This window comes from Micropterus dolomieu, linkage group LG11 (assembly GCF_021292245.1).
Source record: "Micropterus dolomieu isolate WLL.071019.BEF.003 ecotype Adirondacks linkage group LG11, ASM2129224v1, whole genome shotgun sequence".
In the NCBI taxonomy this organism is placed as follows: domain Eukaryota; kingdom Metazoa; phylum Chordata; class Actinopteri; order Centrarchiformes; family Centrarchidae; genus Micropterus; species Micropterus dolomieu.
Window position 1 is genome coordinate 13,773,913 of NC_060160.1, and position 14,106 is coordinate 13,788,018.

The 14,106-nt window shown below is 40.0% G+C and overlaps 2 protein-coding genes across 7 annotated transcripts in view; one reads left to right on the top strand and one right to left on the bottom strand.

The window, feature by feature from the left end:
- Positions 1-3,762, bottom strand: part of LOC123978697 (tryptophan--tRNA ligase, cytoplasmic) — an 11,751-nt gene extending 7,989 nt beyond the window's left edge. The window contains exons 1-3 of one of the 5 annotated variants that reach the window (XM_046062107.1): positions 3,587-3,762; positions 3,118-3,250; positions 67-283 (exon numbers count right to left, since the gene is read on the bottom strand). In XM_046062107.1, coding sequence (XP_045918063.1) covers positions 67-283; positions 3,118-3,231 — 331 coding nt within the window. In that variant the 5' untranslated portion in view covers positions 3,232-3,250; positions 3,587-3,762. Of the gene's footprint in view, positions 1-66; positions 284-3,117; positions 3,251-3,532; positions 3,554-3,586 lie in introns of those variants that run through there. The other 4 variants (XM_046062110.1, XM_046062111.1, XM_046062112.1 and 1 more) reach the window with 4 other exon arrangements.
- A 228-nt stretch (positions 3,763-3,990) lies between these two features.
- Positions 3,991-14,106, top strand: part of wdr25 (WD repeat domain 25) — a 21,351-nt gene continuing 11,235 nt past the window's right edge. The window contains exons 1-4 of one of the 2 annotated variants that reach the window (XM_046062105.1): positions 3,991-4,070; positions 4,340-4,495; positions 4,731-5,435; positions 9,835-9,982. In XM_046062105.1, coding sequence (XP_045918061.1) covers positions 4,731-5,435; positions 9,835-9,982 — 853 coding nt within the window. In that variant the 5' untranslated portion in view covers positions 3,991-4,070; positions 4,340-4,495. The remainder of the gene's footprint in view (positions 4,071-4,339; positions 4,496-4,730; positions 5,436-9,834; positions 9,983-14,106) is intronic. The other variant, XM_046062106.1, reaches the window with a different exon arrangement.

Consider the following 14,106-nt stretch of genomic DNA (forward strand, 5'->3'; position numbering starts at 1 on the left):
AGTAACTGATTTAAAAACTAAAATATACGTTTGCCACAGAACTTCGCAGAAGGCCACACGTCTTACCTATGAGTTTGTCGTAATCCACTCCCTTAGCGCTGGTGGTGGAAACGTTCCATGGGTCAACTGTGTCTTTGTCATCAGCGCCATCTGCTGCTGGCCCGTTGTCAGGGACAACAGAGTTTTCTGAGGGCGGACAGCCGGCTTTGTAATCCTGACCTGTCACCTGTTTGTAGTCCACCTTCAACTTAAGCAGCAACTTGACCGCAGCATCAATTTCAGCCTGGGGAACCCAAACACTGCTGTCAGGTAACACACACACAGATAAAAGCAACGATTCATGTGGCACTAGAATAGCTACAGTAGTCTCTTTGTATTTTAAAGGGTCAGTTCGCCCAAATGACTTAGCCATGCAGATAGTTTTTGTTTAAGCTGGCATAACTGTTTCTGAGATTTCAGCAACTCCCTAATACAATGGAGGTGAAAGGAATTTTATCAGCGGTTCACACAACATTAGAAATTTATATTTAAAAAATTCCATAACCCCGTCACGTTTCTTTCCCAAAACAATGTCCAGGTTACTGCGGATAACCTGGGCATCTCACCCAACAGACCTCACTTTAAAAGGTTTTCCGTGGAACTACATTCTACCAGAAAAATAGTTATGAAAACAACAGATCTTTTTTGAAATGGTAAAAAAAAAAGGAAGTCACTTTTTAGTGCTGTAAGTTAGGTGTGGTTTATATGGATATCAAAGTGTATGTAAGTTTGATATATATAAATCAAAATGATGTATATTGTAAGGTGACCAGATTTCTGAAATGAAAACCGGGGACATTTTTGGTTTGGTGGTCAGTATGTCATTAAAAAATATGTTATTATACATACATACAATTTCGGATTTATAATCTGTCAAATAGAACTTCTGAATGAATTCATGTCATTTTGGTGTAGAATCTACCTTTCAGTCAATAAGTAGAGGCTGGAATCACTTTCTGGCAAGTAGAATAATGCATTTTATGCTTTGTTTTGCCCATTTAAAGGTATTTCAACAGGTAAAAAGGACTGGATTGGTTGTACACAGCAAGTTAAATAATGCAGACATTAGGATACTTGCAAAAGAGATCATGTCTTTATTTTATATATAACTCAGCACTAAGTCACGTTAATTATAGGCTATATTCCGTATTTCAAATATGAACAAGGATATTAGACATACGCCTACCAAACACATAATGCATGCATTTGGCCGCAATTGCGATTATTCCGTTAAAGTATCACAAAGACATACCTTTGCTATTACCATGGACATAAAGCGATGTTTATTTGCACGTCTGTTTGATCCAGATAAAAGCAGCTGTAAAGAGACTGGGCGATACAGCTTTAACGCTCCCGCTCCGGCGGACGATCACTTTTCAGCACGACACCTGTATATTACATTACATTAATTAATTTATCCAAAGCGTCCATATCCATATTGTTATATATGTCAGAGGTCGTGCACCTCTGGAGCAGCTGGGGATTAAGTGTCTTGCTCAGTGACAAAGTGTTGCGCAGGCTTTTTTTATATTTATAAATATATGTATTCCTGTTTATGCACAGCTTCCCTGTATAACAAATACATATTTATTGAATAAATAATCTAAAGATCAGTTCGGGAGATGATAGAACAATATAGAGTTTCGATGCCCTCCCTCCTTCTCACTCTGCCTCACAGCAGTACAGTAGGCTACACATCAGGACATCAGACACACAGGCAGGCAGGCAGCAGCTCCTCCCAGCTCATATACCAGTTGGATTTTTTCTTGGCTTGAGTGGAGGTGAGTGGTGATGAACAAAAGACTAAGCTACCAGTGCCTCAAGTTTACAGCTAATAAGCTACTAGCTAATGTAATGAGTTAGCTAAGGCAATATATCATGGCCAAGGTAAATTTATTATCCCTGGCAATTTGGATCATAGCCAACAGTACCAAATAGATACAGAACAACAACCAATAAATACGTCAGAAAATACAAAACAAATTAAATTTACAAAGTGGTTTTTACTATGGTACTGACGGTCAGTAAATTACATTTTTCCTATTTTTTCTGCATTGTGGCAGACTATCTGCACCCTGATGGTAGCAGCATGAATTCACCCCACAAGGGATGGCTCAGATCAGCCAAACTTGTTCTTGCTTTCTTTAGGGACCTGACATCGTACATGTCATGGAGGTAATTTAAGGGTGTATCAGCAATTGTGCTGTACACCTTTACAACACCTTGCAGGCAATTTTTTTGTTTAACATAAGGTGACCCGTGCCAGCAAATAAAGGAGAAGGTAAGAACTGATTCAATAAAACAGGAATAAAACATTTTCATAAAAATGGTGTCAACATTAAAACTGCAAAGCTTACAAATAAAGTGCATGCGCTGATGTGCTTTTTTATAACAAATCTTTTTAAATAAATAATTATGATTTTCACTTGGGCCCCTGCCCCCCAAAAGGTTTGTGCACGTCTGTGTTGGTGGATGTGTCACAGTTGGAATAAAACCTGGATCTTTCACACCAAAGTTATGAGTTTTATCCAATGCGCCACCGCCTCTCCAATATTGTCATATTATATCACTCACCTCTACTGTGAGCCCTCCAAACCAAATTGTACTCATCACATTGGGGTACTTGGGGTAGTGGCAGAAATCTCAAAACCTGGCCAATTCAAACCAAAACTATCTGTAAGGCTAGATACCACTGGCAATACGTGAGAAATTTAGGTAATTAAGTTTAACCAACCCATAGAGTCAAATCACTGTTTTTACAGTGTAGTTTACAATCAGAATCAGAATCAGAATCGGGTTTATTGCCAGATACATAGGAGGAATTTGCCTTGGTATAAATTGGTGCTTACAGTACCCATGTATATAAATATATAAAAAGTAAGGAGATCAAAAAAATGTACAAGTATACAAAAAATACAATAATACTATAATATAATGCTGACAAGTGTGTGCAAAAGTTCACAACATGAGCATAAAGCACAGCTGAGCGTTAAAATGTGGGGTCAGGAATGTGTATGAGTGTGTGTGTGTGTGTGTGTGTGTGTGTGTGTGTGTGTGTTTGGGGAGGGAGGCACTTACTTTCTCAGCTTTAGCTGTTTTCAGGGCCCTGACTTGGTCTCCCTGTGCTGTCAGTTTCTCATAGAGCTCCATTGGACTCTTGGCTCCTTCCCCGTCTCCCTGACAGTCTGTCATCTTCTTCCCACTGGCTAAGCTAGGTAATAGTAACAAATCAGTTAAACGTAATTAGTGACTAAATGTGTAACAAATAAAAATTACATGTTCTGAATCGCATCTAGTATGAGGTTAACATAATCCCCAGGGCTTTATGTATTCTAGCATTATTGTATCTCCTTCCACAGGAGTTGAGAAGACTCCCATATGTGAACATAGCACAGCTAACTTGGTGGTTATTGAGCTAACTAATCAGCTGATACCACCTCTAGATTTACATCACGCTGCCACGTTTAATAAATTATAAAATTATTGAAATTACATTAAATAACTGAGAAGATGATGATGATGTAAATACAGTGACTAGCCACCATACCGTACAGTATTCTTCACATACAGTTGACGGCTCACTCATTCAACTTGCATCAGCCTGTGTGAGGTAGTGTTTGGATCAATTTCTTCCCAGGCAAACAGGTCCGTTCAAAGGTTCCGCTATTATTTAATCAGGGCAAAAGCGCTATCTCTGACACTATGTTGATTAAATTTAATACGCAAAAGGTTTTCCATATTTTGTCGGCTTAATTTCACAGGAAACCAATGACTTTTAATTAATTTAAATACATCTGTAAATGCATTTAATACGATCTATGTCGGAGGAGTGGGACAGCCGCTTCTTGTTCCGTCTTCTTTCAAAATAAAAGCTTTTTGGCGTAGGAAGAGGCTGACATGAGTGAAGAAATCGAACAATTTCTTTTATTCTGAAACTGCATCTTCTTTAATGATTTTGCGGGATTTTGGACCTGAAGTGTAGCTGTTTTAACCTCAGGAGTCGGGTATTAACAGTTTTAACCAGATTGCAGGTATAACACTTAAAGGCAGATTCACCGGGTAGCTTTTCTTTGTAGGTTTTATTACGTTAGGCTTTCAGACATGCAAAAGACCAACGTTAGCTAATTTTGCTATATTGGTGGCAGTTAAGTTAACCTAGCGTTGGACGCAAATTTGGGGATTAAAGTGTTAACGTTATGTGACATTGACAACTTCCTGTCTGTAAATTACGCTTATAAGTCAACTAACGTTAGCAAACAATACAAAGCTAATTGCTACAGTGTCTTTGCTCTTTCCGAAGGCAGTAAGTTCACTGATATGAAGACAGAACAGGACAATTTTAACGTTAATATCTCCAGAAAATTGTCTTCGTCTTTTAAAATACTGTGAGCTTATAGTGGGTTTTTCCTCTTCATACTTAACTCCCACTCTAACGTTACTTGGCTGGTGCACGAAGGTGAGTGCTAGACATTTCACACCACTAGTGACAATACATTCCCAACAAAACATTTGTAAATTTGTGGTTAAACTTCCGGGTGAAGTTATTTTATTGTCAAAGTTGTAGCAGTCACTACCTTTAGGTGCAGGAATTCAGGCAACCACTAGATGTCACCCTTGTGCCTCTAATAGATAAGCTATACTGACATCTCATCTGTTGTCCCTTTATATCCCACCCCTGATACCACGTGAAGATGTCTTCATTAGTGGCCTACGAGGATTCAGAATCAGAGGATGACTCTCTTGATCAAAGGGATGAGGGAGCATCGACCTCTGTCCCAACTGGATACCGTGAACAAGACCAAGAAGTTAGGATATTTAATCCTTCTGAGGTAACCCAGAACCCTCACAGCTTCACATCAGACCCCGACAGGTCATATCATGGAAATGTCTCAGAAAGAAGCAGATCTTCACTACATTCACAGCCACAGAGCTGTTTTGGCTTAGAAAGAACATATTGCAATTACAGGACCGCACGAGAAAAACATTTCAGAGATACCACAGCTCCTCTGAGTTTCTCAGCATTGCAGACTCACATGCCACAAAGCTTCGGCAATGGGCTGAACCAACCAGCAAAAAGACATCACACTGTCCCGTCTGGTGTTAGACCGTACATCCCCAAGAGACAGAGACTTACCACTTCAGTAGAGACAGTGGACCGTACAGTGCACCCAGCCGAGCAAGTCCCAGGGAATCAGACCAGAGAAAGCCAAATTCTTTCCGAAGTATCAGTGAGAGTAAAGCCATATCTTGCTAACAAGCCCGGCGCTGCAGGGATACCGAGGAGGCTCCTGATGAGCCTGGGAGGCCACCAGGGCCCAGTCAACACAGTGCAATGGTGTCCTGTGCCTCATCTCAGTCATCTGCTGCTGTCTGCCTCCATGGACAAGACTTTCAAGGTAATGATAGCAACATTAACACTGTCACTGACTTCAAAAATGATGCGCATTGATACTTGGAAGCTCTGAACTCACTAAACAGGGGATTTAGTGCTTATGTAGATTAGTGCTTCCAATGACTTGGACTTTCTCAATTGTTATTTTATACAAACTGACTTATGCAATTCAAGTTTTAGTTTTCATTCTAAATTTTTTTTCTCCGTGTGATAAAAGTTGGCATTCTTTTGTTACTGCTCCATATGCTCCAAGTGGTGGTCTGGTAGAGTTTTTCTTTATAACAGTATAGTTTTTTATATATAGTTTCGGGTGGGTGCCTAGTGCATCGGGGCTGTCTAAGGGGATAATCATTTATATGACAGGCAGGGAGATAACATCTTCCCTGCTGCCTCAATTTATAAATGTACTTTCTTTAGAATCATATCTGTCAGTTGAATGTATGTCAGGACCCGTGGGACTTCCTATCTCTCTCGCTCTCTCTCTCTCTCTCTCTCTTTCTGATTCTCCCCCTCCCCCTTCTTTTCTGTATTTCACACCAGGAAAACAATCCCTCATCTCCCTACAGTAAAGGTCAAGCCATGCAGGTGTCTGCCAGTGACCAAATATTTCCCAGTAGGATGCCACGGTATCCAACCAATATCCTAAGAGGACTCTGAATAATTAATAATTTAAATATGCATGAGGTCGTTTGCATAACAATGCAAATGCAGCAATATGGCAACCACCTTCTTTGGCACCTGGAAAGGGCAGTTTGGAGCAGATGCTGGAGACGAGGGGAGAAGAGAGAAGACTTGGTCATTTGTATATAATAGTTTCTCTTCTCTATCTCATACTGTGAAACCAGTAGAAAGAGGAGTATATCAAATAATCTTACTCATCTCAGCAACAGGTCTTTTTTTTTTCTCTCTAAATGTTCATACTAGCTTTAGATATCTTCAGCATCTGCACAGTAATTTAAGTTAGCCCAACAATTGGCAATGTTTGCTTCAGCTGGTATCTGACATGATTTAGACCAGAATTGCCTGATTATGAGGCGATACAAAGGTTTTATTCTGCAATTCGTCATGATTGTGATGTAATCCTCATGATTACTCAGTCCTAAAATGAAATTAAAACATACAGGAATTCAGTGGCTTAAAAATATTTATAGTTGATTTCAACAAAATTATAAATATTTTTAAGTAATCAGTTTTTTTTTCCATAGAAGAGCACATCTTGTTTTTTTATCTCTGCTTTACCTTTCACTGTTCAGGCTTTCATTAAAGACTAGCCTGAACGATAAATCAGCGTGCCAATATGAGGTAACTGCATAAATGGTATCGGTGTTTATAACAGCTGATAAATGTCATTTAAAAAAGAAACAAGGTGACAGAAGACAGATCCTTCAGTCAGGTTATGAGTGTTGTTGCATTATTTGTCAACTAGAGGACACTCTGCAACTCTCCTGTTGGCAACACAGGTGTTTGGAAGCCACAAAAGACAGCAATCAGCTGACATAACTAGCTATACTTTTGTACTATTTATAACAATACAAAAGTTTATTATTAAACTGCATTATGTCACGTTGTCTTGGTGAGGGATAATATTTGTTGATGTTATGCGTTTCTGAAAAGAAGGGGGAAAAGAATATTGGTCGGAATATTTCATTATAAAATCCTCAAATATGAAAATCGGTATCTGTCTCAAAAATACCATATTGGTTGGGCTCCAATAAAGACATCTCCAATCATGTAATAACTAGATGTTTTTATACCATGGTCACAGAAAATAATTTGACTGGCATCATCTCATTAATAAAACCTGGGCTGCAACTCTGTTTTCATTATCAATTTTTGTTTGGTCTTCTAAATGGCAGAAAATAATTTTTTAAAACATTCCCATTGCAATTTATTATAAGACATAGCGTCTTATTGCTTGCTTGTTTGTTTGTTTTTCTAATAAATAGTGGAACACTCAAAGATATTCAGCAGCAAATGCTTACAATTGTGAATCTTAGCTTGAAAAGTAACTACAGTAATTGTTCAATTATCAGAATAGTTGCACAGGCAACTATGACAGTTTTTTATACATTATTGCTCCTTATTGACTGACTGTACAGTTATATCGATTATGTCTTTCAGCTCCCTTGCACTTCGACTACAATCTTTTCTATTCTCTGTGTGAAGGGTGAGAGGGGACGGACTCTGTGAAGTCTTAACACTTTGCTCTTTGTGCTTGTGTTTCTTCACCCTCACCCTTCAGGCTTCCACCTCCTCTTCTTCCATCCTGTCTTGTCAGTTCCTCCGAGGCAGCATCAGACTATTATTATTCCAGTCTGTTTGCAGCTGTTGTCACCATGGCTACGCCAGGTGTAAGGCAGCAGTTTTAACTTGATAACACGAATACCAATTTAGTTTTAATTACTGAGAGTCATTTAGGAAGCAGATTACTCATCTGCATGGATCCGCTCTGCGTGTCTGTTAAGTGGCCGGTGAAATTAAAGGGGACGTAAATAAACAAGCGCTCATTTTCAACCGTGCCCAGGGCGCACATTGTAGGGGATTATTGCAGTTGTGTGAGCACTGAATGGTGTTGTTGTGGTGAATATCATTAACTCTGTCAGTCATCGGAGACATGCCTTAAACAACATGCCACTTTGTCAGATTTGTTATGTAGAAGTCTGCATTTAGTTGAATGTTTTGAAGCTTTTGTGACTATAGATGCTATCATCGGATGCTGTTGAACAGATGTTCATGTTACCTTGAGGTGGCAGTGTTTCCCTAAGCCTAAGATCACACAGAATAGTTAGTTAATAGATTCTTCACTCCAATATTTAGCTTTTCGCAATTAAAAGTGGGAGCCTCTGTCTCCCTCTCTGTTACTTTTTTTCTCACCCTGGAGGCATCTCTGGCATTCTGTTTGTTAAACCACTGCCTGCTGGATAGATATGTCAGTCTCCCCCCGTCTGCCTCCTGTGGGAGCTGTGGTACAGACTTTCTCAATGTGTTTTTTGTGCTGTATGGAGGAGTCATCTTTAATAATGAAACACAGAGAGAGGCAGAGAGGGATCTGCAGCGCCCCACAGATCTTCAAAGTTCCTCTGTGGCCCTTGCAATGCTGGAGAAGCAAAAATACTTCATCATTAGTGTAAAATGCCTCACCTCAGTGGGCAGGAGACTGAACCACCCACTGGATTTCAGGCTGGGCTTCAGGGAGACACTTTTTGTCTTTTGACATGTCTGACATTAAATCACACTCATTATCAACAGGACGTCTGATGAAAAGCATGTCGCAATATTGACCAACCTGTTTGCCAAGTGATCGTTTTTAAGCCCGGTGCAAAAACACAGCGACAATGACAAAAGATGAAGCCAAAATCAACAATAGAACAATCTGGCAGATTAATACCTAATCATAAATCACTGTCTGCTTATTTAGGCCTCTCTTTGCACTTTATTCACAGCATGATATCACGTTTCAAACCAGCCAGATAGTAGAGTCACAACTAACAGAAGGGTGCTTTTCTCTTCAGCTCTGTCTATAGTCAACAATACAAAACCACTAAATCCATTAGACCTCACAGGGAATTAATTTCCAGGTGCACTCAAAAGGTAATTAGTTTGATTTATTAATTATAAAGCTTGGTTTTTACTTCAAATCCAGCAAGTAAGCCTGACTTGTGTACATATTATGCCAATTTATCTAGTGGCACTTTGCTGAGTAATTTAATTTTATTTCATTACAACTGAATTTAGATGAGGAATGCTTAGATTACATCTTCCTCAGCTTTGAAAAAGAGACAGACTACATTCAGCACTTCTCATTCACAGAGGAAATGTTTTCAGGGCCGGAGCACACGTTGCATTCATCAACTGCTAAGGCATGGCAGAAAAAAATGTCCCTTTGTTTCCTCTTTTCAGTCGGGAGAACAGTGGCCACCAAACCAGGCCTGGACGATTTGATTCTCAGTACACTGCCTTGAAACCTTGCCCAAAGCTTGCAGGTCCTTCCCTCTTGTTTGTTTGAAGGAAAGCACAGTGTATGAGTGCCTTCTGATGTCTCCTCTTCTTCACTGCTACTCTCTAGCATGCTGTTGTTTCATTCGGTGTTTGTTTGAGGTGTAAAGGATGGCGGGGTCAGTGTCAACTTTTAGCCTTTTAGCACTCAGACAGAAGCTTTTTTTGTTTGGTTTTTCATAGAGCATCTTTGTCTTTTGTGTATCAGTGACGTGATGAGTCAAAGCAACCTAAAAAAGACTGAGCACAAATGACTGATATATAACGTTAACATGTTGTTAAGACATGTACTCATATAAAAGCTTTCTACCAGATTATTTTGAGCTCCTGCATTAAAAATTACTTTGTCTCCCCAGTCTCAGTGTATTTGTGACTTTGTCTTGATGTGATGCGCCCATGTCTGGCAGGTGTGGGATGGAGCAGAAAGCGGGCGATGCCTGAGGGTTTACAGCTGCCATTCGGGAGCTGTGCGCGATGCCTGTTGGACCCCCTGCGGGCGACACCTTCTCACTGGCTCATTTGACAACACAGCTGTGAGCACAGATGTAGAGACAGGTGAGCGGCGACACTTCTTTCTGTGTGTCAGATGAACACAATTTCATGGAACAAACCATGCTGATGCTACACTAAAATAGAATAACTATGCTTTACCTTTTGTATTTTGCTAAAACACTGAGGAAGTGACAGTCAAACCACATCACATTTGTTTAATTAAAATTTTTGAGCTCCTTTTGAACAAACATTTTTCTCTGAGCATATTGCTGGTGTTATGGGAAAACAAAATGTCTTGGCAATTTCACTTCTTGCTAATTTAGTGTGGGTCTTTTTCTAACTCACATTTTTAGTATAATAATTTATGTGTGGAGTGACTTTAATTTGCCTTGGGCCCAAAAACCTGTTATAAACTGAAACTGTGTATAAATTGCAAAGCTGCTTCTCTCTCTCTCTGAAGTCGTGACCCATTTCAGGGGCAACCTTCAAAATCCGCATTTGTAGAGCAAATACATCACAACCGGTCAACTATTCAATCCGAAAGACTCCTCCAAGTGTAGCCAAGACATGCTGCCTTCGTTTCCCGAAATGTAAATTAAACAGTCGGCATTTTCGCCTGTAGTATCTCAAAATCCAGTGGGGTCCAGCCACTTTTAAATTGTGCATTTCATCCACGTCAGCTCATCAGTTTACTTCAACAGTATCATATTAGTGTACATAAAGTGAAGAACCAAATATTCTTCTGATAGTTATAATTTCAGTATATTGTATAATCATAAAATATATACACTTGTAATTATTCTTTTCATTATATACACCCTGCAGTGACGTCTTCATTGCTCCATTGCATTGTTTGGTATAAAGACCTCATTTAGGGAGGCGGTCGATCCTCTAAATTAAGGTCTATAGAGGCTACACATCCGCGTCAATGGAGATGGTTCCTAAAATGGGACGCCACTCTCTCTCTGTATCTAACACACACATCACACAGACAATCTACAACAGGGCGACTGCTTGTTCAGCAGTTCACTCGATGTCCTTCATCTCAAACAATTCATGAATTTTTACACAGCTCAAATTAAAAATGTTCAAAACTCAGATTTCCGAATGAACAGAAGAGTCACCAAGAATAATGTCAAATTCCCCAACAGCTAATGGAGTATGTTGCAGTGTGCATAAATGTAGGAAAAGACCTCAGAGAGGTTTAACGAATTGAGCCAATAGACACTGTTTTGTAGCCCCCGTGGTAACGATATCTCTAGGGTCAACACATCGCTGTGATGACTTGCTGCCGTTTGCACTTCCCCTCTCAGCATGTCTGTCAATACCGCCAATAAAGCCTACGGATAATAGCATGGCCAGCCCATTAAACACACAGGCAGCTCCAGGAAGGGGATCAATAATGGATACATCACCACAGGAGCAGCCACCATGACCTTACACGGGAACGTCACAAACCACAACACAACATAAACTAGCAAATTTATTTATTTATTTTATTTTTGGTCTTATACTTTGGTAGCTACCGCCACCTTGCTCAGCGCCATAGGACATCGTAGTGGATTCAAACTAACAGCTTTGAAGTAATGTCACACATCCAAAGAGCCCTTGCACGTCAATCCTGTAACTCGTTTTCTGTTTGTTTTTTGATGATATTTTTTATTATTCTTATTTATTTTCTTACCACTATTATTATTTATTTGTATGAACCAGGTTGTTTCTGAGGATGAGAGCGCGCAGCTGTGTGCTGGAACTACAGAGCAATAAGCATGCATTCAGATGGCAGCACGAGATGAAGAAAATTTAATTTAGTTGCATATTAATATGGGAGTTGGGAATTCCAGCCTAGTTTCTGCACAACTGTAGCGCAATTTTAATGTGTTATAGACTGTTTGTGATTAAAACCAATCATAGTCAAGCACTGAAAAGGACAGAGGCTGAGCTGCATAATTTACCTCATAATAATTTCAAGACAGACTGACATAACTGTCAAAACTTGGTTTTGGCTCCCATCTTTCCAGAGGATTTATGTTTCTGACACACATGACACACACTCATAACAGTGCTACACCAAGGTGTTGGCATAATAATGACGGTGATATTTGAATAACAAAAGAAGCTCCCAACATTCATGCAGCCAAAATGTTAACGCTAGATCTACCAAGAGTGATGGGGATAGTGAGGGAGCTGAGTGTTTGCCGTGTGAGACTGTAATCAGGATGAATGTGATCTTTATGCCTTTCACAGTAATGCAGAGCCTCTCAGCTCTAACAAGGAAGGCAGCTGGGCCCATTCTCTTCAATTCAGTTCTTTTTGGAGATGTGGGCAGGCCCTTTAATGATCAGTGAGAATCTCGTAGGACACCTGACCCCATATTTCACCACCACACACCCTAACCGAATGCTGGTATTATTTATAGAGAAAAAGAATTATAGAGGAGCCAAGGCACTAAGAAGGCTGTGTGGGACCATTTTCCTTGGCCATCTTTGCAGTTGTTCCTGTGTCGAATTTAATTTGTACAATCTTATATCCACTCCCAGTGGGCCAGCGGCAGACTGTCACAGCTGAATAGCAATAGCAGAGGGAGAGGTGGATGTGGGGAGGGAGAGCAGGTTAAGAGGCCTAATGCAGAAGGAGAAAGAGAGAGAAAGGACGCAAGAGACATCAAAAGAGAAGAGAAAAAACTCGGACAAGGAGAAACACAGAGAGCAGGAGTTGGGGAGTGGAATAAATGAATTTTATCTGGAGGGCATTAGTGTGAAGTGGCAGCTGTTGTCCAGCGTCCTTGGAAAAGCTGATTGGCAGAGGAAAATATGCCTGTGTACCCACAGGCTGCCACAGGATGATGCGTCAGTTCTTGCATGTGTATGCAGAACTTGAGTTCTCTGTCCAGATCCCTTCAGGCACTGGCAGAAGGGAGATTGTCCTTGCTTTCAAAAAATACACAAAGAGAGTGCCAGTGCTGGAGTGGGCTTGTGCGTTGCCCTTCCACCTCACATTGGCTTTGCAGAATCATATTTGATGAATGTAGCTAAAGGCTTGAGCAACAGTTTAGTTGTAAGATGGAGTTTCACATTATTTTTCACAGGGCTGACACATAGAGACAGACAACCATTAATGCTCATAGTCACACCTACGGGCAATTTAGAGTCTGTGCCAGTAGTGCAAGTGCTAAATAATGAGTCACATGGGGGGTTTGAGACTGGGGGCCATCCCACAGAAAATTCTTTGTTTTAAAAATTAACATATCCAGATACAGGTGCATCAAAAATAAAAGAAAAAAGAATAAGGTGGAAAAGTGAATTTGAATTTCACTGAACTAGACTGAGAGATTAAAGGCTCAGGAAACCTTGGCATGAGTTAATTAGCTAATTAGACCTCTTTTCAGGTCAACATTTCTGAATTAAAAATTATTTACTTTAAACTTCAAGAATATTTTGAGATACAGTATTTTTGATTTCCATGAGCTGTAAGCTGTAATTATCAAGATTGAAAAAAAAAAAAAAAGGATTACGTTATTTGTATGAATCTAGAATATATGAAAGTTTTACTTTATGAGTTAAATTAAGGGGAGAAAATGAACTTTTCCACAACTTAAATTTTTTGAGATGCACCCTACACTCACCTAAAGGATTATTAGGAACACCTGTTCAATTTCTCATTAATGCAATTATCTAATCAACCAATCACATGGCAGTTGCTTCAATCCATTTAGGGCTGTGGTCCTGGTCAAGACAATCTCCTGAACTACAAACTGAATGTCAGAATGGGAAAGAAAGGTGATTTAAGCAATTTTGAGCGTGGCATGGTTGTTGGTGCCAGACGGGCCGGTCTGAGTATTTCACAATCTGCTCAGTTACTGGGATTTTCACGCACAACCATTTCTAGGGTTTACAAAGAATGGTGTGAAAAGGGAAAAACATCCAGTATGCAGCAGTCCTGTGGGCGAAAATGCCTTGTTGATGCTAGAGGTCAGAGGAGAATGGGCCGACTGATTCAAGCTGATAGAAGAGCAACTTTGACTGAAATAACCACTCGTTACAACCGAGGTATGCAGCAAAGCATTTGTGAAGCCACAACACGCACAACCTTGAGGCGGATGGGCTACAACAGCAGAAGACCCCACCGGGTACTACTCATCTCCACTACAAATAGGAAAAAGAGGCTACAATTTGCAAGAGCTCACC